At 40.9% G+C, this 27712-nt stretch overlaps 1 protein-coding gene across 1 annotated transcript in view; it reads right to left on the bottom strand.

Annotated features, from left to right (window-relative positions):
* The window catches only part of Gfpt1 (glutamine--fructose-6-phosphate transaminase 1), a 58262-nt gene extending 34171 nt beyond the window's left edge, over nt 1-24091 (bottom strand). Inside the window, exons 1-10 of the mRNA XM_008848058.2 lie at nt 23038-24091; nt 17407-17514; nt 16314-16421; nt 15321-15446; nt 12775-12833; nt 11517-11651; nt 8919-8980; nt 8010-8089; nt 3068-3173; nt 1138-1301 (exon numbers count right to left, since the gene is read on the bottom strand). Of these exons, the coding sequence (XP_008846280.1) occupies nt 1138-1301; nt 3068-3173; nt 8010-8089; nt 8919-8980; nt 11517-11651; nt 12775-12833; nt 15321-15446; nt 16314-16421; nt 17407-17514; nt 23038-23044 (955 nt within the window). The 5' untranslated portion in view covers nt 23045-24091. The remainder of the gene's footprint in view (nt 1-1137; nt 1302-3067; nt 3174-8009; nt 8090-8918; nt 8981-11516; nt 11652-12774; nt 12834-15320; nt 15447-16313; nt 16422-17406; nt 17515-23037) is intronic.
* Between the last annotated feature and the right edge of the window lie 3621 nt (nt 24092-27712).

Raw genomic sequence — 27712 nt, 5'->3', positions numbered from 1 at the left:
CACAGCCCCTCAACAAAAATCTTAATGAGGTAGATTATATTATCCTCATTCTAACAAGAAAACTAGAGCACAGGGGAAAAAAGAGAGAGAGAGAGAGATGAGGGCACACTAATGCCAGATCCTCAACAAAAATCTTAATGAGGTAGATTATATTATCCTCATTCTAACAAGAAAACTAGAGCACAGGGGAAAAAAGAGAGAGAGAGAGAGAGAGAGAGAGAGAGAGAGAGAGTACTGAACAGAATATAAGCTCTATTTACTCTTACAAAGAATCTTAAAAACATTGGGTACAAGCTGGGTGTGGTGGTGCACACCTTTAGTCCCAGCACTCAGGAGGCAGAGGCAGGAGGATCCCTGTGAAATCAAAGTCAGTTTGGTCTACAAAGCAAGTTCCAGGCCAGCTGGAGTCACAAGGAGACCCTATTTCAAAAAATGAAATTAAGGGGCTGGAGAGATGGCTCAGCGGTTAAGAACACTGTTCTTACAGAAGGCCCAGGTTCAAATCCCAGCACCCACATGGCAGCTAACAACTGTCTGTAACTCTGGTTCCAAGGGATCTGACAGCCTCTTCTGTCCTCCGAGGGCACTGCACGATACAGGTACACTTACCTACATGCAGGCAATATACTCATATACATAAAATAAAAAAATATTTTTAAAAAACAACAAAAAATGAGATTAAATAAAATTAAAAACATCTGGTATTATCTCTTTTTTTATAATGTTAACAATAGACCATGAATTAGTTTGAAGAACTCTTCTAAGACAGATAATTTCTCCAGAGTCATCCCTTTTCCTAGGTTGTCCCTCCATTAATCATATGGAAGCTTTTACCAGCTTCCTCAGCAGAACCAAAGTAGAATGCTTCCTTTTTTTAAAAAAAAAATATTTATTTTTATTTTATGTGAATGAGTGTATTGTCTACATACTATGTAAGTGCACCCATGCCATACAATGCCCACAGAGGCTAGAAGAGGGCATCAGATCCCCCTGGAACTTGAGTTATAGACAGCTGTTAGCTGCCATGTGGAAGCTAGAAACAGAATCCAGGTCCTCTCCAAGTGTAGCAGTTCTGTTAACCACTGAGCCATTATCCTTTCTTCAGGATCCCAAGTCATAACATCATAAGATGCTCACCCTTCATGATCTGCTGGAGTTCCATCTGGAGGGTTTGCACAGCTCGGCCAGGATGATCTCCTGCAGTCCGTTTAATTCGATGGATAGAGAGGCGACCATCCACCACCGCTGCAACATCATCATCTTCTAGAAAGATGACACGATTGGTGTGTTCTATGACAGCACTACAAAATGTTCAAAGAGATGTTACCATCAATAACCAAGGATCACTGTCACAAAACTATCATTAGAACACAAAGACCAAATTCAAACACCAGTTCCTATCTTGCACCACCTCTGTTAACTGTGGGGGTATCAATACCATCCCTCCCTACAGGGCAGTATTGAAAATGTAGCCACTATGGGCAAAAAGTAAAGGACCTCTGCACAGCAACCTATCCAAAACAAGATCTGATGGCACGGCTGTTTCCACCTCCATCCATCCCTCACCAAAGCCTGTCGCTCTAATCCCTAAATGTTTCTCAAAGTTTCTTTCATGATCACTGGCACTGACCAGTACAAGCTACCACCAGGCTACTGCAGCATCCTCCTAAGGACCCATAACCATCTCTTACTTCTTCATCCATCTCCACCCTTTACTTTTCTCTTTTTTGTTTGTTTTCACCCATTCTCCTTTCCTGCCACAGCAATATCAAAATGCAACAATAATCAAGATTTTTCCCTCACCCAACAAACCACTTTTCAGTCTCTCTCTGGTTCTCATGAAGACTTCAGACTGCTTTGATGAAGCATTCTCTCACTCTGTTCTAGCCACTTATGGCCCTGCCAGACATTCACAGGTGAGCCACCTGCACAGAATGAATGTTCTTCCCTCCACCTTTTCATCTACTTAGCTCCTGATCTCCCCTTAGCTCAGTTCAAGCTTCATTCTCTTAAAGAGACCCACCTATCAAGAGGCTAACTGATCCTGTTGTAAACACTGTGCAGCTCTTGTTACAGTGGGAACTTCACACTTGTGCTATCATTTTTTAAAAGTTGTGTCCTCCAAAAATGACAGAACTCCTTAAAGGCAAGTAATAATACTTTTATCTTACCATCCTGAGGCTATCATATGGCTTTACTCAGAGCACTCAATAAGAATACAAAAACGAATCAAAGGCTAATATGCTTCTGCAATTTCTAGTTTATTTAAGCCATAGCTGTGAACGCTCTGCAGCAAATCCACTTAATGACAGCAATGACATATCTGCAGAAACTAGAAAAAAGTTTGTTTTTCAATTGATAATGCGTTCCCTGCGATACTAAGTGGTATCACTTCCTCATTTTTATTTCCTCTTATTTTCAGTCACAGTGAATGAATCAAATACCTACTGGCAATGTGATTCCACTTTATCCTCACTCCTACAGCACTTTATTTATCAATACCGCTAAAATTCCACTACATTTTCTTTCAAAATGTGACAGTTTTCCTGTATAGAAGAAATTATGCTGTAAGTCCACTCTAAGTGTAAAAGCTAAATGTCCATATTAGACTCAAACTAATGTGGCTCAGGGAACTATAAGGAAATTATTGGAACTACAATCTCTGCCCCTAGAAAAAACTTGGGTAAGCCTCAAGAAAGAAAAAAGAAAAGAAAACAAAACAAAATCCAAAACAAGTACTCCCAAATAAACACTGAAACCTGTCTCTAGGAATGTCTGTGCCCTTAGTAAACTTAGTGGGAGAAAAAGTATTCTTACAGCTCCATCTCTAAGAAGGTGACCTCTACTTCTGTAAGTAAAAGAGTTTTAAGAGCTAGGGCTTTAGTAGCAGAGTGCTTGTGTAGCACATAGAGCCATAGCTCCAATCCCCCATCACCGAGAGAGAGAGAGAGAGAGAGAGAGAGAGAGAGAGAGAGAGAGAGAGAGAGGTCTTAGACTTATATAAAATGTCTTCATGGTTTCAGGATTTTTCCTAAAAATTCTCCTTGACTTACTCAAGGAAGCTCACCTTGCATCAGAAGCAAAGTAATATTCGACTGCTTTCTCCTCAACAGGGAAAAGGCATGTCGTGCTGTCAACACGGGAGAGACTGCAACTTCCTTTCTTATCTTTGCCTAGAGCACAGAGGTAACATGAATCAGCAAGCACAGAGAATCATGGTCAATTTAGAAATATGCATAACTTTATAAAAATCAACAACAACAAAAAAACCAGAACACAAAATAATTTCAGCAATTCTCAAATATCAAATAGCTCACTGTATTTCCATGCAATAAGCGAAAACGAACAGACAGAAAATGCAGAGTAAAACTGCAACTACAAAGACTAGATGGCAGGGAACAGTTCTGCATTCTGAACACTGTGATATAATATTTCTTTTCCAGGTAAAAATCTGGTAATTAATACTACCTTTTAAATTTTTTTATATTTTATTTTTATTTTATTTTATGTGTATGACTGTATTGCCTGCATGCAAGTACAAACATATCATGCAAGGCCCATGGAGGTCAGAGAGGGCATTGGATCCCTTGAAACTGGAATTACGGACAGTTGTCAGTTGTCAGTTGCCATGTGGATGCTGGGAACTGAACCCAGGTCCTCTATAAGAGCAGTCAGTGCTCTTAGCTACTCAGTCATCTCTCTAGCCCTTATCTTTTAAAAAATCAAAAGCATATATAGACTGATCTTAATATTATACCAAACTTTTAAGTTTGTGTATCTATCCTTATCATAAAAATTATATTAAAAACACTAAAACTGACCTGGGCATAGTGGTACAAACCTGTAATTCCAGCACTTGGGTGATAGAGGCAGGGGGATCAGTAATTCATGATCATCTACAGCTATCTACAATGATCAAAGCCTGAGTTACATAGACTCTATCTCTAAAAACAAGAAACAAAATAACAAAAACCCTAAAAAATAAAATCAAGACTGTGTAATGGAAAATAAAATGACAGACTAGTGACAAGTTAATTTTTACAACAAAACTTCTTTGAACTTTAACAGTAAGTGAATAGAGTAAATCATTAAATCAAATACTAAAATCAAAGCAAAGCTATTATGTCACTCTAACCACAATACACTCAATATGGCACCTACTACTAGTTACAGAAATACTATAGGTCAAGAATCTCTCTTATCTTAGTATTCTATTTTCAGTCTCTTTTTTTTCTGTCTCAATGATAAATTTTTTTTCTTTTTGCTCATTCACAACTAAAATAAAAAAGAGGACGTATGCTAGTTTGATGAATTAGACCAATGTAGAAAAAAATTCAATTCTCTAAGTTAGGGCCAAGAGTGGTGGAGAATGCCTAGAGTCCTAGCAGGTCAGGAGGGAGGGGTAGAAATAATACAAATACAATACTCACATATGAAAGTCTACACATACATACATACACACACACACACACACACACACACACACACACACACACACGAAGTAAACTTAGCATGCACAAGACCTGTGTAAATCCAAGCCAGTCAGGGGCCAAGCATGGATGGAGGAGGTAGGCAAAAAGCCCCAGCCCTAGCTGAGGCTCTATTGATAATTGATGGATGCTGAGAAAAGGACAGTCAGCTTTCCTTACTGTTGTGATGCCTGATAGGTTGACCAGACTCCAAGAGATAGACCCACAACCCAAGAGCATTTAAGAAACACAGATTAGACTTCATAGACCTTAAAAGAAAAGGACAAATAAGGATAGATAACATGAAGGGGAGGGTAGTAAGGAGAAGAGGGAGGAGGGAAAGAGGGAGGTCTGAACATGATCAAAATACAGTGCATGACATTCTTGAATGAATAAAAATATTTTAATTGTTTCTAAAAAAAGAGAAGTAGGCCGGGCGTGGTGGCGCACGCCTTTAATCCCAGCACGCGGGAGGCAGAGGCAGGCGGATCTCTGTGAGTTCAAGGCCAGCCTGGTCTACATAGTGAGTTCCAGGACAGCTGGGGCTACAGGGAGACCCTGTCTCAAAAAAACCAAAAAAAAAAAAAAAGAGAAGTAGATATAATGGTGCTTGCCTCTAATACCAGTATTCCGGAAGCAGAGGCAGCAAAGTCAAGAGTCAGAGGCCAGCCTGGGCTACATAGTGAGTTCTAGGTTGGCTTCAGCTCTCAAGATACAGTGAGATTCTGTCTAAAAATACACACACACACACACACACACACATACACAAATCCAAATTGAAAACCAAGTAGGAGAGCTCAGCATCATACTTGAAAAATAAACATGGGCTGGAGAGATAGCTCAGCAGTTAAGAGCACTGGCTGCTCATGCAGAGGACCCAAGGTTCGATTTGCAGCACTCACATGGCAGCTAACAACTGTCTGTAACTCCCAATTCCAGGGGATCTGATGCCCTCTTCTGACCTCCACGGGCATTGCATGACATGCATGCACCTACCTACATGCAAGCAATATACTCATACACATGAAATAAAAAAATTTTTAATTTACTTATTTATTTTTTATTTTATGTGTATGAGTATATTGTGTCATGCAAGACCTGTGGAAGTCAGAAGAGGGTGTCAGATCCCCTGAAATTGGTAGACAGTTGTTAGCCACCATGTGGGTGCTGGGAATCAAACCTGCGTCCTCTGCAAAAGCAGTCAGTGCTCTTAACTGCTGAGCCATCTCTCCAGCCCATAAATATTTTTTTTTTTTGGTCTGTTTGAAACAGGGTCTCCCTGAAGCTCCAGCTGGCCTTGAACTCACAGAATTCTCCTGCCTCTGCCTCCCGAGTGCTGGGATTAAAGGTGTGCACGACCATGCCTGGCTATAAATAAAAATTTTTTAAAAGCAAAAATACAACTAGCTGTTTATTTTTTCTTTCTTTGTCTTTTTGAGACAGGGTTTCCCTATAGCTCCAGCTGTCCTGTAACTCACCACATAGACCAGACTGGCCTTGAACTCAAAGAGATCTGCCTGCCTCTGCCTCCTGAGTGCTGGGATTAAAGGTGTGTGCCACCATGCCTGGCACAACTAGCTGTTTCTAAAATGTCCTAAGAAGGTTGAGTATCACTCTAATTATTTGTAATTTAATTCTTCAACTAAAATTTTATCTGATTAAAATAATTAAAATGAAATTGAGGCATTGCGGCCTATACATATCTACACAGTTCTTACAATCTAAAAAATTCTTTCCCATATGTAGATTTCCTTAATTCGAATGAAATGGAATACAATATCACCCTATTCTGGAAGTGGGAAGAGGAGGCTTTAACTTGGAGATAACGGCAAAAGCCTAAGAGTCAGCCCAGAGTTATCTTTCCACAGCTCCCTAACATGAGAAGAGATTCTCACCACAGCACTAAGCCCTACACCATCTGCTTACTAGGAGCTAGAGAAACACAGGTATCAAATGCCATCTCCCAGAATAAATATTTCTTCCAACTTCAGAAGATTTCATTCAATGTTTTTCTATTATTTCTAAAAGCCATCTAAGACAGCCTACAAGGTAGCACTATAACGACAACACAAGCAATATTATTACGGGAATCTGGAACTGTGGATTGAGATTCTGTGTTCTCATTGTCAACTAGTCTTCCTTCTAGAAACTGATGGGGAGGGGGATATAACAGGAAAAAGAATATCAAGGACTGAAGGTTATGGCAATAAATTTCTGTTCCAGGTAAAACATTAAAGCAGTTACGTAAAGACAGGTTCAGAGTTCTTTAGTAAATGTATTTCAAGAATTACACAATAATTAGGGTTTCAATTTCCTGAACCTACGTTCCCCCTACTTTTTACATGGAAAGCTCTTGAAAGTAAACAAACAGAAAAGGCAACGTTGCTGTTTTACTTTTCTATGTAATTTAATAAAAAGTTCGGGTTTGTAGCCAGGCATGGTGGCACACGCCTTTAGTCCCAGCATTCAGAAGGCAGAGGCAGGTGGTTCTCTGTGAGTTTTTGGCCAGCCTGGTCTACATAGCGAGTTCCAGGTCACTCAAACTCAAAGTTTCGAGTTTGTATTATCAAAAATTTAATTCTGGTCATGTACGGGAGCACGTGTCTGTAATCTCAGCATGTAGAAGTAGAGACAGGACAATTAGCAATTAAAAGTCTGCCTTGGCTACGCAATGAGTTTGAGCCTAGCATGGGCTACATGACAGATTCTGTCTCAGTCTCAGCACAGACCCTCTAAAAAAAAATCACCTTGGGGGCTAGGGGCACAAGCCAGTAGAACACTTGCTTAGCATGTGTTAAGGCTATGGGTTTGACATCCAGCACCAATAAACAATATAAAGAAATAAACAAACCTCAAACATAGAGCATAAGATATGACCCCAAATTCAAATAATACCAATCAAATATAAATCTGTATGTAAAATGTCATGCATTAAATAAAGATCATTTAAATGTATTTCAGGTGAAAGTGAGACTACATTACTCAAATTCAGTGTTCCTTTCCTAATCCAAGCATGTGTCCTATGCGATTTTAAAACAGGGGGAAAAAGACCACTTTATAATTTGAACTACTTCCTCAAACCTCAGGTTTTAATACAAACAAGCTATTAGATAATGCATTTTTTAAATGCCAGAAGCAAACAGACAAAATATCTTCTGCAAATTAGAAAAATAAATGTCAAAACATTTCCTCATAAAATAAGCAGTTTTTAGAGGCTCAGCATACTCATTTACTCCAAAAACAAAGAATTAGTAAAGAATGAAGGAAAGCAGGTAAGACTCCTTCTACCCATGCAGAGTTCTTTCCCACCTCTTTCTACCTGTGATTCCCACCATGTGAATTTTGATCCGCTCTGAGTCCTAGCTAAGGATGTACAACAGAAAAAAGTTCTTCTGGTCATACCATTCACAAAAACAAACTTTTCATGTCTAGATAGAACTATATATTTGTATACTTATGTATTTCAGCTTAAGGGACACAATTCTCAGAGCTACTGCACTGCACTTAAACATCTTGCCTCCAATGCAAGAGGTACTTTACCTGTTCTGTACAGGATCGGAATGTGATCCGTAGAAAGCTTATGTTCACTCCGCACACCAATCAAGAGGGGGCTACCTCGTCTGTGAATGCAATAAGAGAAAACTTTCATGAATACACTAAAAATTTAAATATAAATTTCAAGTCACTTTTCAAATGTTTCATTCTTCCTTAATTGAAATTCAGACGTACAAAATAACTAGGGTCAGAAAACTATGTCCATACATCACAACTGCCTATTTCTATAAACAGTTTTATAACTGGCAAATTATAATTGTATTAAAGTTTTACTGAAACAGTGAGGTCCTTCTTTGTCATCTGTTCTGCAGCTGCTTTCATGCTGGACAGCAATGTTTAATGCTGCAGAGAGGCCACATGCCAACACGGATTAACTGTCTGATTCACTCTGAAAAAAGTTGCCAACTCATATTCTGACATTGTGTTTTAAATTGTTCTCCTTTTAATGTGAAGTGCACCTTTTCATTCAACTGTACACAGAACTCTTAATATATACTTGGGCATCCTGTTCTCAGATTAAAGATAGCTTTCTGTTACAGATCGTAAAGCTCTTTACTGCCCTAATGACTTCGTATCCTGGGAATGTGTCTGCATAGGTCTCCAGAAAATATGGAGAAATACTTTGAGTGTGAAATTAAAGAATATTATATCATTATCCAAATTCACAGAGTCATAATGCTTCCCAAAGGTTAAATCACAAATGCCAAAATGTATTAAAGAGATTCTATTAAATGGAAGAGTGGTGTAAAAGAGGAGCATATATGAAAATCAATAGCCACACAGTATTTCTAAGAAAGGAGTAAAGGGCAATTTATGGGCTACTGAGAATAATCCTGTAACTTGAATGTTTCAGCATGCATGTCATCACTAGTCCTTAGAAGAGATCTATTGTACCTTGTGCCAACTGCTTGCCCAGGAAAATGAACACTTTTAAACACAAGTGCAAAAGCACCTTCCTACGGAGGAAAATAAGATAACAGTTACTGTATCAGTTATCAAACATAAAATGCTTGAAACAGACTGGCTTCAGCACAGACAAGTCTTGCTCATACTAGTACTTTTTTACATTAGTTTTTAACAAGTCTCCATTTTAGATGTTGCAGCTAGATCACCCAAACATCCAAATCTTCATTTTAGGTAGCCACTCCTGAGCTTGGGTGTGAACAAGCCAAACTTTGTCACCAAGCCCTCTCAAAATACTCCTGGTAACAGATCTAAAAGCAGCCCACCTGGAAGCCAGGAATGGTAGGATACGCCTTTAGTCCCAGCACTCAGGAGGCAGAGGGAGGTGAGACTGAGGCCAGCCTAGTCTACATAGTGATTTCAAGGCTAGGTGGGGTTACAGGAAGACCCTATCTCAAAAAAAAAAAACAAAAAACACAAACTTTAAAAGCAGGACACTTAGAAAGTCACCCTTGTACCTGGTACCACATTTCCCATACTATGAATTTGTACATGGAGGACAGAAATAGGAAAGATCCCAAGCTCCACATGCAAAACCTCTTCTCAGCCCTCAGAAATCATATTCCACTATTAAACTTCATTCTTTCTGTCCATCACTGTAGACTTACAAATATATACAATCATAATTATTAAAATGGGACTGAAGAGATAGCTCAGTGATTAACTGTGCTCACTGTTCTTGCCTAGGACCAGAGTTCACTTCTTAGTACCCATACTAGGTGGCTCACAACCACTTCTAACTCCAGCTCTAGGGGATCCAAGGCACCCATACTCACATGCACATACACACATACATACAAATAATTAAAAATAAATTTTTTTAAAAAATAGTAAGATGTGCATATGGAGGCCAGAGGATAACTTTTCAAGAGTTGGTTCTCTCTTACCGTGGGATCCGAGATCAAACTGGTTGCTAGGCTTACACAGTGAATGCTGTTACATGTTGAGCCATCTTACTAACTCAATCTCACTTTTTAACCTCGTGACACCTAACTAAGTGAAAAAAATAGGACTGTAAACAAGAGAGAACAAGTTAATAAATCAGTCTCTCAAAATAATTTTTGTTGAATTTTTACATGTATGTGAAATAAAAGCCAAAAATGCTCAAGAAACCATTAAACGGTTGGGGAAATGCCTCAGTCACTAAAGTGCTTATCGCATGAGCATGAACTCAGATCCACATAAAAAGCCAATATGCCAGACAGTTTCAGTTGTCAAGGTGAAACACTGGGGGAGAGGGAACATCAATTAAAGAAGTAATTTCCTCTATTGGATTAACTGTGGACATGTCTGTGAGGAATTTTCTTGACTACTGAGTGATGTGAGAGGGCCCAGCCCACTGTAGGTGATGCCACCCCTGGGCAGGTGGTCCTGGGTTATATAAGAAAGAAGGCTGGGCTGTGTGTGGTGGTGCACACCTTTAGTCCCAGCACATGGAGGGAAAGGCAGGAAGATCTCTATGAGTTCAAGGCCAGCCTGATCTACATTGCGAGTTCTAGGCCAGCTGGGGCTACAGGGAAACTTTGTCTCAAAAAAAAAAAAAAAAAAAAAAAACCCACTTCATTTTAAGAAAGCTGAAAGTGGTGGCACACTACTTTAGTCCCAGCACCCATTACACAGAGGCAGGCTGATCTCTGTGAGACTGAAACTAGCCTGGTCTACATAGCAAATTCCAAGCCAGCCAGGAGTACATAGAAGACCCTGTCTCAAAATTACTTGACATTATGCTGGCAAGATGGCTTATCGAATAAGGTGCTTGCCACCAAGTCTGACAGCCTGGGTTCAATTCCTGGGACCCACATGATCTGAAGGAAAGAAATGGACTCCTCCAAGTTATCTTAGGACTGACCTCTACATGTACACCATTGGAACACACAAATTCCCCCCACTCCCTGGCTAAGAAATAAAGAAATGTAACTTTAAAAAAAAAAAATAGGCTGAGTGTGGTGGCGTATGCCTTTAATCCCAGCACTGGGGGCAGGCAGAGACAGGCGGATCTCTGTTGAGTTCCAGGCCAGCCTGGTCTACAAAGTGAGTTCCAGGCCAGCTAGGGCTACAAGGAGACCCTGTCTCAAAAAGATTTAAAAAAAAAAAAATTACTTGACATTAACATTGATGACATAACTAACCTTTTATTGCATGTAATATGCATGTTAATGTATGTGCTTGCATGTCAGTGTGAGTGCTGATGTGGGTATAGGTACACATGCATGTGTGAATGCACAGGTAGAGGCCAGAAGTTTAACATTAAGTGTATCCTTCTGTTGCTCTGCATCTTATATATTGAGGTAGGGTCTCTCACTTGAACCTGAGACTGATGATTCAGCTAGTCTAGCTTGCTAGAAGCTTGTTCCACGATCTGGTTCCACCTCCTGGAAGCTGGAATTACAAATGGACTGCCTCAGCCACCAGCACTTATGTGGACGCTGGGATCTGAACTCTAGTCCTCATTCTTGCACAGCAAGCACTTTCCTGCTGAGTCATTTCCCCAGTCCTGACATAATCATCTTTAAAAGCATGGTTTAATACCAATTGTTGGATAACTCTCTCCACCAAGGTAGTAAAACTGATGTCCTGACTTTCCCAGTTGTCATACATGTACTTGACAAGCTTAGCGATGGCTTCGGTGTCTGTTTCAGATTCAAAGTCATAGCCTTTGCTTTCCTGAAAGCAGAAATTTAAAAGAAGAAAAAATCACGTTGATACATTTAAGAAAATGTTCATGAAGCTCAAATATTTCTAAGAGTTTTCTCTCAAAAACCTAATTTCTATGTGTATGTGTGTGTGTGTGTGTGTGTATGTGTATGTCATACGTGAGTGCAAGTGTGTAATGGTGTGAGTATGGAGGTCAGAAGACAGCTTTGTGGTATTAATTTTCTCCTACCACCTTTATATGAATTCCAGAAAATGAACTCAAGGTTGTCAGGTTTCAGTGGCAATCACTTTACCCACTGAGTCAACTCACTAGCCCCCTAAATCTTACTACTTTCTAACAGTGTATTGCTTGCATGTAGGTAAGTGCACCCATGTTGTGCAATGCCCATGGAGGACAGGAGAGGCTGTCAGATCCCCTGGAACTGGAGTTACAGACAGTTGTTAGCTACAGTGTGTGCTGAGATTCAAACCCAGGCCTTCTGTAAGAACATCCAGTGTTCTTAACCACTGAGCCATCTCTCCAGCCCCATCATATTTACCAATTATTCAAGATTAAGGTCTGATTACAGAGAACCCACATAACACAGTATTAAGTACAACTGAACACACACTTAAATGTCTCATATGAATTAAATTTTGAATAATTAAAATATAATGAAATATATAATAGTCAAAATACTAATTTTATGATGAATATAATAATTCTCTACTGATATTGTCAAAGAAAGGAGCCATTAGTTATATATGGCTATTTAAACTTAAAAATAAAAATCACTTTCTCAGTCACAGAAGCTCAACATGTGCATGGTGCCCCCTATGCTAGATGACACAGATAACAGAACTTCCATTACTGTAGAAATTCAATGGATATCCCCGTGGCAGCACCGTCACAGTATAGCACATAGCTAGTTCTCAAAACTCTAATTCTGTCATTTATAATAAAAATCAATTACTTCCTTCTCATATGAGAAATCAGAATTGCTCCACTGTTAAGAAAGTAAAGTCCTTGTAATTATCTTAGGAAATACTCAAGCATGTCTAAATAACATTACAGAGCCTTATGACTCTTACTAAAAATATTCTCAAAGTCTGATGTCTTCTAAGTTCAGTTACTTCTAAGGTTTTTACTCACCAAAAACTTCTTCAAGTCTTTGTAGTTGGTGATGATTCCATTATGAATAACAATAAATTCTAGAAGACATAAAAGCATTGACAGTTATCTGTTATCTATTATTATGAATAGATTTTTCTTTATATTTTCTTGTGTTTTGGTTGTCTTGTTTTTTGAGACAAAGTCTCATTATATAGCAAATGCTGGCCTTGAACTTGTGATAATCCTCTAGCCTCTGCCCCACCCAGAGTGCTGGGATTACAGGCATGCACTATCACACCTGGCCAATCAATAAAATTTTCTCAAGTCAAAAAGTTGGAAATGGAAATGTATTAGTGGGTGTCATCCACTGTCATCTGCTACTAACTGTGCATTATCACCATGCAGCTCAGTAGCACAGTTTCTGTGGTACACAGTTCCAGCAGCATGTACGTGAGGGAGGATACCCAGATTTCTGCTGTGTTAAACTATTATCCCAATATTATGGAATGAAAGGAGCAAGTCTCCTGGGCCTGTTTCCTTGCTTACAGAAGGCTACCCTACATGAGCACTCTCACTGCTCTGTTTGTTTTTTTCTTCAGTTGTTAAGTTTAAAAAGAAGCTCTTCCTAACTAAAACAATCTGAGTAAAATTAAATGAAGTTCAAGAACTAGTAACTACATAAATATTCAGTTCTAGAGTTAAATTTGTCTAAGGTTCAGATAATTTAATCCCAGCACTCGGGAGGCAGAGGCAGGAGGATCTCTGTGAGTTGAAGGTCAACCTGGTCTACATTGTGAGTTCCAGGACAGCTGTGGCTACAGCAAGACCCTTCTAAAAAAAAAAAAAAAAAAAAAAAAAAAAAAAAAGTTAAAGTATCATCCCAAGAGCAAATAAATATGATCTTAGGATTACTGTCATCTATTTTTATTAAGTAGCTGAAAAATATAAGAACAGACAACTAAGTTAACAATATTATGTACAGTGTGGCTTTAAAGTTCACATATCCAAAGAAAAATTATTTCTAAAACAATGGTTTTACAGTCTGACTGGCCTCAAACTCTTAGGTTCAAGTGCTTCTCCTGCCTCAGCTTTCTGAGTAACTGGAGCAACAGGCACAGACCACCATACGAGCCTGAATCTAATTTTATATTATAGTATCAAAATGTTCTCAATATACCTACAGATCTCATCTTTTTCATCCCAACAAACCAGCACCTCCAAAAAAGTCAGGCTAGAGAAATGACTGGGCAGTTAAAAGCACTGGCTGTTTTTGCAAAGGACCAGGGTTCGATTCCAGTTCCCAACACCAACACAGTGGCTAACAACTGTCTGTAACTCCAGTTCCAGGGGCTCCAATGCTCTCTTCTGGCTTCTGTAGGCATTTCACGCATAGGTACATACATACATGTAGGCACTCACAAAACAAGAAAAAATAACTTTTTTCCAATTAATTTTAAAAAGACACTTGCCAGGTGTGGTGGCATACACCTTTAATCCCAGCACTCAGGAGGTAGAGGCAGGCTGATCTCTATGAGATTGGAGCCAGCCTGGTCTACATAATGAGTTACAGACCAGTTGGGGCTATAGAGACCATCTCAAAAAAAATTTTAAAGACACTCAAAAATTTACCATGGTTTTTATAGTAATTAAAAAAAAATAATTGCTCAGAACCAGAACCACTTATGTTTGGAAAATGGTAAATAAAGGAAAAGAATCAAGCATTCATTCTGCCTTTCCTATACAGTCACCTCAAGGTGACCAAGCAGTTTACAGGAGTAAAATTCTTTATAGAAGTATCCAAGATCAAAACTGAAGGCGGACTGAAGGTACTGGACTATTGCCATTTGACAATCCCTAAGAAACTAATCTCTGCAGTGATCACCAATGGCTAACACAAAAAAACTATGAACCTCCAGGCCCAAATAAACACCATCCCAATTTATAATAAATACTCAGGGCTGGGAATAGAGCTCATAGTAGAGAATTGCCTAACCTGCTTGAACCTCTTGGCTCAATGCCCAGGATTGGGGGGGGGGGGGGGGCACAGGAGGGGTCTTTCAGCAGGGTATGGTGGCATACACCTGTAATCTCAGTTCTTAGGAGTTAAGCTTAGGAGTTAAGAGACAGAAGGATCGATGCAAGTTCAAGACCAGTCAGGTCTATATAGTGAGACCCTGGTTCAAAAAATCAAAAGGGAAAAAAAGCCAAAATGAAATAGTGAAGACACAGAGAAACATTAACTGACAGGGATATAATTAGCAAGGTCTAGGCTACAAAAACTTGCAAACAACATAGTAAACTACACTAGAAAGAAAAAAGGAGGACCTACAAACTGATATATTAAAGAGCTACCAATCTACATTATTGAAACTCCAAAATCTAAACAGGAAGCATATACATAATCAATCCTGTATGTACAAATGTAGCAGTTGGGGAAATGGATCAAGTTCTGTATACTCTTATCTGAAAATGTTTTGAAATTTTCCAGATGAAAATCAAACTAAAATAATAACATAAGCACCTTCATTCTTCTTCCATTACTGTCCCTTTACAATCATTTCAAAGCACAGAAGATCTGTTCATACCATTATTTTTATCAGAGCGTTGGGGGTGACTATTGACAGGATTGGGTTCTCCATGTGTTGCCCAGCGTGTATGAGCTATTCCAAGGTGTACATCAAATTCTATATCCAAGTCCATATCCTGTTGTTCTGTAGGAAATACAATGAAAATTCCCAGTATTTGATAATGCTGTACAGATGCTAAAAAATGTATTAAATATAAGTACAGTAGTCCCCCTTATCCACAAGCTATGTGTTTTAAGACACCCAGTGATATCTGAAACTACAGATGGTATTGAGCTCTATACACAGCATGTGTGTTTCTACTCAGTATCTTTACATTTTTCCACCTTAATGAACCACTCACCATGCCCTGTGCCCATAATGTTTTTAGCTTGAGACATGACAGTAAGACCTGAACAAATTTCTTTTTTCTTCACTATTTTAAGTAGAAGGTTCATCCTTACCATGACTCTTAGCAACTTTGGCATATGATTTTCCTTCTTTCCTTATTAAGAACTTTTCACCTTCTTCCTCACAATTTTAAATAGAAGGTTCATTCTTACCATGACTCAGCAGCTTTGCATATGATTTTCCTTCTTTCCTTATTAAGACCTTTTCACCTTCTTTCTCACAGGAAGCACCTTCTGCCATCTATCTGCATTGCCAGCATCAGCATCTTGTATTTGGGGCCATTATTAAGTCAAGTAAAAACCACACCACGTGGAGACACATAAGCAGACCACCTATGCAAGGCCCTTCCTCAGGATGGTATTTCTGAAGCTTGTCAGGTGAGGTATGAGCTTATTCTGAACTCATGGCACCTAATTTCTTTTAGTTTCTAGGATCATTTCGGATGTTCATGCACAATTCAAACCCAGTCCAAGCAGTGACAAAAACTACTTTTCTTTCCTCTCTTCAACTTTTAGAGTCATCCCCAAAATGGGTTCCAAAATACAGAGCATTCGGTGGAGAGGGAGAATGGGAAGGGGCCAAAAATCAAAGTAAGTACATTACTGTGAACTTCTTCATCCAGTGCCTTAACTTTTCCTTTCTTCTTAATAAGCTGGATTTTGCAGGCATTGGCCTCCCAGTCTTTGTCATTGCCTCCGTCAACTCCCACACCTAAATGAGCAAGAAGAGAGCAAGATTTAAAAATAGGCTCTTGCTGAAAGCACCAATATAAGGCAAAAATTTTAATTTAGGAAAATTATACATTCATCAAATTAATTCATTTACCAAATGGATTTATTGAAAATCCATTATGTATCAATATAAATGACAGTTGCTGAAGACAAAAATGAAAATAAGGCCAGGAGCTCAGTGGTAGAGCGCTTACTTACTTAGCATTCATGGGACTGAGTTCAAACCTAGTGTCAGATAAAAAGGTAAGAGAAGAGAGAGCAGGACAGGGACTATGAGAATCCAGTTACTGTCTAAAAGTTTGTTGAGAAAACAAAGAAAAAAAATTACCATACAAGTTTATTACTTATATAAGTCACTGCTATACAAGTTACAACTGTGATAAAGTTCCACAGGTACAGTAAGAAGGGCACACACCTCAGAAGAGGGAAAAAAATGAAGGCTGGTCAGGAAAAGCATCTCCTGAAATTCTACTGAAGTTACTAAGAACTTGAACATGCTGTCCTGAAGGTCATTTCAAACAAAAACAATATGGCAAGAACAATTAGCAAATGCTCTCAAAAAACAGGCTGGAGGGGAGAAAAGAGGAGAAAGAAAACAGCTGTTAGACATTACAGCTGCAACAGAGCAAAATGCAGAAGGCCTGATTTTGGAGTAATGAGAAACAGAAGGGACTGGATGTGATGTGAGAAAGCAGACATTCCTAGGCTTAAAGGAACTGTAGAATTATTGACAGAGGGACAGAACAGAATAGGGTATACAATGAGGACTGCAGTGTGTTTGTTCAGTTCAACTCTGAACCTGCAAAGTATACATAAAAAATAAAAAGAAACTAAAAAATTTTTTAAAGAAATGTATATATGTATAAACTGAAAAACAAAAACAAAAAAAAAATTCCAAAATAATAAAAGTACTATTTAGATTCAAGAGTCATGCAAAACCCACAATATATTTTTAAAGGAAATACCAGCAGAATCATATCCTCTGTACTCCAGTCTCTGAAGGCCTTTGATTAGGGTCTCCAAGATTTCTCGTCTTGTACGGGGAACATGGTAGTTTAAATAAGCAAATATACCTGCAAAAGAGCATAAATATTTAATGGAAAATTCTGATGAATGAATCAAAGTTGACATAATTATGTTTAGGATGTGCAAAATGTAAAGCTAGAATTCACTTTTTGAAGAAAGAACCCAGGCTGGTGGTGCATACCTTGAGTCCCAGCACTCAGGAGGCAGAGGCAGAAGGATCTCTGTGAGACTGAGGCCAGCCTGGTCTACACAGTGAGATCCAGGCCTGGGGTTATAGGGAGATCCTGTCTCAAAAACTAAGTAATAAGAGCTAGAGAGATGACTCTGGTTAAGAGCCCTGATGCTCTTGCAGAAGACCTGGGTTCAAATCCCAGCACCCACATGGCAGCTAACAAGTGATGTAACTCCAGTTACAAGGAAGCTCTTCTGTCCTCCTTGGGCACTGCATGACACAGGTCCACTTACATACATGTAAGTACAATACTCATACACACAAAAAAGTAAATAAATAAAAGCCTAAATAATAAATTAATTAAATTTAAATAAAAAAAGAACCCCATCTCAACTTGTTTAGAGCCACTGAAGTTTTTTCAAGAGTAACTTTCTCTTTTTTTTTTTTTCCTTTTTGAGACAGGGTCTCCCTGTAGTCACAGCTGACCTGGATTCCCTATGGAGACCAGGCTGGCCTCAAAGTCACAGACATCCACCTGCCTCTGCCTCTTGAGTTCTGGGATAAAAGGCGTGCACCACCACACCCGGCTCAAATAGTAACTTCCTATAAGCATAAAAGATTAATATAAAATAAATATTTAGTTTTCAACAAAGTTCATAAAACTAAAAACTTATTTTCCTTCACTGCTATTTTGTCAAATGAAATTAAATTTTTAAAAATTAGCCAAATTTGTGGGCTACATCCTACATACTATTACATTTTAAAAACACCTAATAAGTATTTTAAGTCACAAATAGTTCTTCAACTATACAGCTAGGATGATTTTGTTACTTCCAATGATTACACTATCACTAACGTAAGAATAAATTATGTTAAGAAGACTCCCAATTTGAATATTCTTTTTCAGAGCTGGGAGACCAAATGCTAGGTTGAACTCTAATCATTCAACTACATCCCAGCCCAATAATTTAGTAAGAGAAAAAAAATATTAACTGCCTTAAAATGGCTTGAATCAGGCTCAGGGACCATCATGGAAGAGGGATCAGAAAGACTGTAAGAGCCAGAGCCAGAGGTCAGGGAGGACCCGAACAAAACTGTGTCTTCTGGAGATGACAGGACTGATGCACTCATGAATTCACAGCAGCTGTGGTTCCCTGCACATGACCTGCATAAGATCAAGCCAGTCAAAAGTCTACCATGGAGAGGAGAGGAGTTCATGAGTTCCTACCCCTAACTGAGGAGTTATGGACAGTTAATGGTTTCTAGTGGAGGCAGAGTCAATTTTAAGAGTATGGCTACTAGTGTGGATGGCCCCACACCCAGGAGTGTATGGGTAACACAAATTAGAATCAACAGATTTTTTTTTTTTTTAAGGTGGCTCTAAGAGGAGTTAGGGGAAGGAGTTTGGAGTGAATATAATCAAAATACAATGTATGAAATTCTCAAAGAATTAAAATGTTTTTAAGGGGCTGGAGAGATGGCTCAGTGGTTAAGAACACTGGCTGTTCTTGCAGAAGACCAGGGTTCGAATCCCAGCATCCACATGGCAGCTAACAACTGTCTGTAATTCCAGTACCAGGGGATCTGACAGCCTCTCTGTCCTCCATGGGCATTGCATGACATGGGTGCACTTACCTACATGCAGGCAACACACACGTACACATAAAAATAATAAAATTAAAAAAAAATTTAATGGCTTGAATCACTATTCACCATACTAGTAAAAGACAACTCAACATAAAAACTCTTGAAAATTTATGAAAAGAATAACTGTTCCATGGGACCTGATACCCTCTATGGCTTCCATGGGCATTGAATGACATGGGTGCACTTACATACACGCAGGCAAAATACTCATACACATAAAATAAAAATAAGTTAATTTTTTTTAAAAAAGCTGAGGACGGGGCTGGAGAGATGGCTCAGCGGTTAAGAGCACTGACTGCTCTTGCAGAGGACCCGGATTTGATTCCCAGCACCTACATGGTGGCTACGAACCATCCTTAACTCCAGTTCCAGGGGAATCCGAAGCCCTCTTCTGACCTCTGTGGCATTAACGACACGGGTGCACTTACATACATGCAGGCAATACGCTCATACACATTAAAAAAAAAAAAAAAGCTAAGGAGGAACAAAAGCTCATGAACAAAGCTAGATATGGTGGCACATGCCTTTAGTACCAGCACTTGGGAGGCAGAGGCAGCCAGATCTCTGTGAGATCAAGGTCAGCCTGATTTACACAGTGAGTTCCAAGCCAGTTGGGGCTACAGGGAGACTCTTGTCTTTAAAAAAAAAATTCCCTGGGCAATTTAGAGGTACTCTCTCAAATCAAAAGGGCTGGGGAGGTAGGGATGGAGCTTAGCTGGTAGAGTGTGAAGTATGCAAGAAGCCCTGGTTTGTTCTTCCCTTCTGGTACCTCATAAACTGAGCATAGTGGGACATGCCTAGAATCTCAGCACTTGGGGGAGGTGGAGGCAGGATGATCAGTTCAAAGTCATCCTTAGCTATAATAGAGCTACTATATGAGACCTTCTGCAACTGTCTCAATAACCCAAAAATAGGGTCAGGGATGTAGCTCAATGGCAGAGTATCTTGCAAAAGGCCCTGGGTTTGATCCCCAGAATCACAGAAAACAAAAACAGAAACAAAAGTGGATCCAGGCATAATGGCTTACACCTGTAATACCTGGTAGAAACAGGAGGATTACTCTGAATTTGAGACCAGCCTGAGCTACTCTCACAAAAAGAAAAGAATCAAGAGTAAGCCAGGCATGGTGGCACACACCTTTAGTCCCGGATCTCTGTGAGTTCAAGGCTAGACTGGTTTACATAGTGAGTTCCAGGCCAGCTGGGGCTACAGAGAGACCCGGTCTCAAAAAGACCAAAAAAAAAAAAGGAAATTGAAACACTTTAAATATAGGCACCCTATTCTCTGGGAAATTCACAATGCTTATTAACAATAATGTGTTACTGGGTTAATATGTTGCTTCCCAAATTTGTTTGACTATAAAATCTTTTCATTAATAGTCTAATGCATATAGTAAACAATTTAACAGTTTTATCAATATATTTGATAGAAAAATACATATCCATGGACTCTCAGTTCTTATTCTTTTACTTCAAGAAATAATCTTTTAGGTTGGGCATGGTAGCACATGCCTTTAATACCAGCACTGGGGGGAGAGAAAGGTGGATCAACGTGAGATCGAGCCCAGTGAGGTCTCCATCATTGAGTTCCAGGCCAGTTGGGGCTACAGAGAGACTCTACTTCAAAAAAACGGCAGGCAGGCTGCGGAGATGACTCAATTGTTAAGAGCACTAGCCGCTCTTCCAGAGGACTGGGATTCAGTTCCCAGTACCCATATGGTGGCTAACAATCCCTCCTGTCTGTAATTCCAGTTCCAGTGGGATCTGATACCCTCTGAGGGCATTGCACACACATGATATACTTGCATATATGTAGGCCAAACACATACACATAAAATATTTTAAAAATAATCTTTTAGAAAAATTTGAGTAGGTGGCAGAAAATTAGAAGGTAAACTTCTAAATGTTCTCATTTTCCTTCAATTTCTCTGCCTAGAAATTTTATTTCAGTGATTAATAAGACATGGGCAGAGCCTGGTACGATGAACATTCCTGTAAATCCAGGTACCTGAGAAGGTAGAACAGGGGGTCAGGAGTTCTCAGCCATCCTGGGATACATCAGACCTTGGCTCAATTAAAAACAAAACAAACCCAAGAGACAAAATAACAAGCAACAAAAAGATATAGGAGGAAAATAAAGATAACTTCTCATCTTAACTTTCAAATTTCACATTAGAGGAAATAAGCTCTAAATGTTCCTCTAATTTAAACTCTAATTTAAAAGAAGGACCTTAGAAATGCCTCAAAAACTGTGGTAGCTTACTTATTCTCTATAATGAATTTCCTCAGCAATAAAATAATTTAATGGCTGTCCTATACTACCAGCCATCTCGACTAACATTTAGTCTCCTCCCTAAAAGGCTTCCTTATCTGAGACTTTCCCGAACTACATCTGATTTCTTTTGTTGTTGTTTTACAGTACATGGACACCTTTCTTCCTGGAACAAGATGAGGAAATAACTTGCAACCAGAATGTTAGGTACTGGACTAGGCACACAACTCATCACAGCTAATTCACTGGGAGTGGTGGCACTTGGGAGGCGGAGGAAAGATTGTGAGTTCAAGGTTATTCTCAGCTACACAGTAAGTATGAGGCCAACCTAGGTAGGCTACATGAAACGCTGGGGGAGGGGGGAGCTAATTACCAAGTCAAATACTTTAACCAGTTTGAAAATTCACTACTCACAACTCCAAGCTAATTTGTGTATGCTAAAACCAATCTATTAATTAAACAGCATAAGTAGAACTGATTCTGAATTCAGTTCTACTCTAATAATTTCAGTAAGATATTTTTAGGTGTTTCTGTTTTAATATGGGTTTTCAGAATCTCTAAACTTAAACCTGCTCATTTCAGAAGGCAAAATTAAGCTACCACAGGAAAATACACAATGAGTAGACCACCTCTTCCTCAGTTCCTTCAAGCAAAAGGCTTCAAAAAATGTTTCCCAAACAACTTCAAATCTTACAATCACATTTTTTTTCTAAGTGTTCCTGGGAGCCAGCCGTGGTGGCTCATGCCTAGAATTCCGGCACTCAGGAGGTTGAAGGGGAACTGCCTCAAATTTGAGGCCAGTGGGGTTACAAAGTGAGTTCCAGGTCAGCCTGAAGCACAGTGTAAGACACTTTTTTTCTTTAAAGACTGGGTTTCCCTCTAGCCCTATTTAGCCTAGAACTTGCTATGTAGACCAGGCTTGGCCTCAATCTCACAGAAATCTGCCTGCCTCTGCCTCCCAAGTGCTGGGATTCAAGGCCTGTGCCACCACCACACCCGACCTTTTAAAAAATGTTTAATTTTTATTTTATAAGTGTTTTGCCTGCATGTACGTTAAGTGTACTTTGCTTTCAATGCCTGCAGAGATCAGAAGAGTGCATCGGATTCCCTGGAACTAGGGTTACAGATGGTTGTTGGCAGCCACATAGGTACTGGGTGCTGAAACCCCTCTCCTCCGGACCCCCGCCCCTGGCCCATCCGCCTCCTCGGGAACCCCCCCAACCCCTTCGCCCCAAGCCACCTCTCTTTCCATGTCCCAATTTCTTTCAAAAACCCCCCCCCCAAGGCCACCTCTCTTCCCAGGTCCCACTCTCTCAAAAAGACCCCGCCCCCAAGGCCACCTCTCTTCGGGGTACCCTTCTCCTCAGGACAACCCCTCTTCAGGACCCCCGCCCCATGCCGCCCCGCGGACTCGTATCATCCACCTTGGGCCTCAGGGCTTGTACCTGGCAGCCACCACACGCCCCCGTCGCGTCCTTACCGCACATGATGCCGGCTGCGAGGCGAGGGCCGAGCAGTAGGGTGCGCGCGGACTTCGGAAGCAAGGACGAGCTCGAGCTGGGTGGCAGCGACACGGCGGCCTCGGATGCGACAGCTCCAACTCCACTGCTGGGCTCTGGACTCGGCCCTCAGCCACCGCCCCGCCCTCCGCGCCGCGCACCGCTGCGGCTCCCCCATTGGACCTTGGCGGCACCGCTCACGCGCAGGTCCCGCCCCCGGAGAGCGCAGGCGCTGGGCTGCTGTCTCCGAAGACGTGGCAGCGCTCAGGCCGCATCCGCTTTAGGTTCCTGGAGCCGCCAACCTCGGGGTGAGCGGAGCAGCCAAGGAGGAGGGGGAGGAAGGAGGAGGAAAGGAATGTTTGCCGAGAGGCCCGCCTGGGTCTAGAGAAACTGGAGAGAGGAAAGCCGAGGCCGGAAGGAGAGCCTGGGACAGGCACGTCAGCGTGCAGCGGGAGGAGCGGGAGCCGGCCGCAGCCCCCGGGGGGATCTGGGTGTGACGCCTGAGATGTAGGATACGCCCCACCGGCCTCCCTCTTCGCGACCCTAGCTGAGGGTGCCACGGCAGGCTCCGCGGTCCTGGCACTGCGCCTGCGCTCAGGAAACTGCTGGCCATCTCTGCCCACCTGAGGTTGCCTGTCACCATCGCTGATGCCATCAGTGAATGCTCCATTCCCAAGAGACCCTTGACTAGAGAGGAGAGAGGTTCCAGAGAAATGACCCAGACACTTGCTTCAGGAAGGTTTACTGCCTTTGGTCAAGTGCTGCTGGTCATCAGACCTCTGCTTGGTGGCCTTACTTGCCCACCGCACATTCCAGCCCTGTGTGCCCCAGCGAAGTCCAACAGCAGCCCTTCAGCTAGCATTCTCAAGCTGCACCTTCCCCTAACTGCTGGAGTCCCCACACGTCCTTGTCTTAAATGCTACCTCTTTTTGCCTTCCCCCGCAAAGAGGCGCATGTTAACTTCTCGTCCTTTTAATTTAATGCAATATGCTTATGTATTGCAGCTTTTTTCTCTCTCCCACCGAGCTGTGCTTAAAGTTTCTTAAGGATGGAGTGAGTCTGTGTAACTTAACACATAGTATAGACCCTGGCAAGAAGTAATGAATCAAAAATGTTATGGGGGCCAGAGAGATCGGCTTGGGATGAAGACACTTGCAGCCAAGCCTGAGTTTGATCTCTAGGACCTACATGGAAGCCGAAAACCGATTCCTACAAATTGCACACGCACACACCACTAAATTTAATTAACGTAATCTGTTTTTGAGTGTGTGGATAAAGCAGTATCAACAGAATTTACCTGCTCAAGGAAGCAAAGGCATTTCAGTTTTTCATTACTTGCCTCAAATAGAGGTCAAATCAAGGTATTTCTCACCTAAAACTTTATTTCAGCCAGGTGTGGTAGCACATGCCTTTAATCCCAGCACTCAGAGGCAAAGGCAGGTGGATCTTTGAGTTCGAGGCCAGCCTGGTCTACATAGTGACAACTCAAGCCATTAAACAGGTCCCTAGTTGACTTAGGACAGAGTTAACAAGGTGTTCGAACTGTTTGTTAATGGGCAATACATTTCAAGAAACAGGATCCTCTGTAGATAAGACATTTTAGCCTAAAGACCCTAAATTGGGGAAACAGGACTTTGGATGATTTTGACCAAGTGTCAAAGTATGGTTCCTGTGCAACCTGTGTTCACCGGCAGTAGACCTGTTGGTATCACAGAGAAATAGCAGGAGTACCACTGGTATTCCAACTGTAATAATCTTGAACTGGCTCCCTTGCCTGCTACTCATTCACAGTGTCTCTTCTCCATGATTCTACAGCTATTGATAGGTGCTCAGCACCAGTTAAAAGGAAGAAACTGTAAAGATCAATGTTGTCCAACTCAGCCTTCAACAACCTCACTAAACCACCACAACAAAGAACCCTTTGTAACCATGTGCCAGTAGAGACACTGCAGAGCTTTTACTTCCCAATTCTGTAAAAATAAAGCCTAAACGAAAAAATAAATTCTGTGTGAAAGAAAGAAGACATCTGGGACTAATTGGTGCATCTGAGGGAATGGAAAGGATTCCTAAACAAACAGCTGTGGACAAACTTAAGGAAAAGGAGTGTCTCATTCGTCTCTTCAAGGCAGTCCACTTCCCTGTTCAGATAGTCAGACCCATTAAACCTAGTGGTTTTGTGCTGTGGCCCTGCTCTACAGACTGATGGGCTGAAGGCTACCAGAGCTCTCAGTCACTGTTTCTAAAGAATAAAAGGAGCCAGTGAGATAGATTAACAGGTAAAGGCACTTGCTGCTAAGCCTGATGACCCAAGTTCAACCCCTACCCACCTGGTGGAAGGAGAGAACTGACTCCTGAAAGGTGTCCTCTGACCTCCACGTGTGCCTTGGCACACACCAAATAAATGTAAAAATACTATTTTTCAAATGAACCATTATTTAAGTAGCTCTTTAAGGTTTTTAACCTTTTGTGATTTTTGTTACCCCTTATCCAAATTCCAATAAATGGTCATAAAAGTTTATTGCATAAAACCAAAATATGGGAGTTACAGCATATAATGTCCCAAGTTTTAAGGAAGTTTTGTAGAAAATTGTACCCAGTGGGCAGAAAAGATGGTGGCACGTATCAAAGAATAAAGAAATAAGATGAGCCCTAAGGCCTATGAGAAGGAAAAGACAAGAACAAAGGGCACCAATTCCAGCATCCAGGCTGAGGCAGAGAGAAGGTCAGAAGTTTAAGCTCATCTTGCCGACATAGTGTGTTCAGGACCAGACTGAGACCTTGCCTCAAATACACAAACTAGGTTGGAGAGATGACTCAGCCATTAAAAGTGCTTGCTGCTCTTGCAGAAGACTGGAATTCAGTTCTCAGCACTGGGGAAAAAGAATCAGACCTTTGGAAACTACTAGACACTGGCTCTGAACTCACATAAATTTCAAGATACCCAAAATGTTACCTTGGTCCATGAAAGTAGGAGCTTGTGGAGGTCAAGTGATTGATGAAGTTTTAGTTTAGGTAACCATGGGGCCAGTGGGTCCCCATACCAACCTATGATTACTTCTCCAGTTACAGAGTACCTGACTGGAATAGACATACCCAGCAACTGACAGGATCCCCACTAGTTCCCTGACCTGTGAAACGAGGGCCAAGTAAAAACCATTAGAACTTCATATACCCAGAAAAATGGTAAACTCAAAAGGCAATTTGGACTAGACATGGCAAGCCTTTATGTGCCATGTGTGGCACATGCCTTTAATCCCAGTGCTTGTGAGGTGGGCAAGCTGAGCTCCAAGAGTTCAAGTCCAACATGGTCTACATATTAAGTTCCAGGCCAGCCAGGGTTACATAGTGAGACCCTGTCTTTTAAAAAGGAGGAGGAGGAGGAGCAGCAGCAGCAATCCTGTGCTTCTGAGGGACTACAGACAGCACACCATCAAGAACTTGGAAATTATGGAGGTAGTTCCCACCACATCCCCATGGCCTGTACAGTAGACAATGAAAGTGGATCATTGTGGGCCCAGCAACAGCTCAGCAGCTAAAGGCACCTGCCACTAAGTGTGAAGACCCAAGTTTGCTCCCTGGGACCTGCTTGGTGGGGAGAAGAGGAACTTTTAAGTTGTCCTCTGATCTCCACATGTGTACGTGTGCTTACACACATGTACACATAATCATTCAATGCAAAAAATGTGAAAAAATAAAGCACATCACTGTAAGCTTAACTAGAAGGACCTGCAGCAGCATCAAATCTGATTTCATCATGTGAACAGACTGTACATCCCCCATTACCTGCTATGTAGCTACTGAACTAGAAAATGTTGGGTTTTTTTCTCCTTCATTCCTGTCAAAGGCCACCAGAAAGTATCCTTTTAGGTGGCAAAGTCAGCAGTACACATTTGCTGCCCTCCCTCAGAGGTATATCAAATCTCCAACTGCATCCTAACTTAGGTTGCAAGGATTTTATCTTTCTGAAGATACCTCACCGGGGAATGGTGGTATAAGCCTATAATCCCAGCACATGGGAGAAGCACTTGCCTAGGCTCTTTCAAGGCTCTGCGTTCCATTTCTAGTACTCCAATCAAACAATCACACTGGTTCATTATATTAATGACATTCCGATGGACATTGTGAAGGAGAAGTAACAACTCTGATACTGGTAAGAGTTGCTTGTTAGGGGATGGGAAGTAAACCTGAAAAAAATTCAGAGGCCTTCTACCATAGGCATTTCTAGAGAAGTAGTGGCATGAGGCATGGCAAAATAATCCTGTAACATAAGGATAAATTGTTATCTCTAGCCACTCCTACAACCCAAAGACACACAGTGCTTATTGGGCCTCATGGGATCTTGGAGGAAATGCATGCTTCAAAAGGGTGAGTTAATCCAGCCCATATATGAAATGACCTGAGAAGCTATATTTCAGGTTTCAAGTGGAGCCCAGAAATGAGAAGACTGCAGTAGATCAGGGAGGCTGTACAAGTTGCTGCCACAAGAGCCATATGGCCCAACAGATCCAGTGGTCTTCATCTGTAGCAGATAGGGGTGTCACCTAGAGTCTTTTGCAGGCTCTTATAGGTGAATCAGAGTACAGGCCCTTGGGGTTTCAGAATCTTACCCCTCTGTGGCAACAACTTCCCTTTTTGAGAAACATCTTTTTTAAAAAA

This window comes from Nannospalax galili, unplaced genomic scaffold (assembly GCF_000622305.1).
Source record: "Nannospalax galili isolate Female #2095 unplaced genomic scaffold, S.galili_v1.0 scaffold204, whole genome shotgun sequence".
Lineage (NCBI taxonomy): Eukaryota > Metazoa > Chordata > Mammalia > Rodentia > Spalacidae > Nannospalax > Nannospalax galili.
The sequence above is the reverse complement of the archived record's forward strand: the minus strand, read 5'-3'. Positions and strand labels throughout refer to the sequence as shown.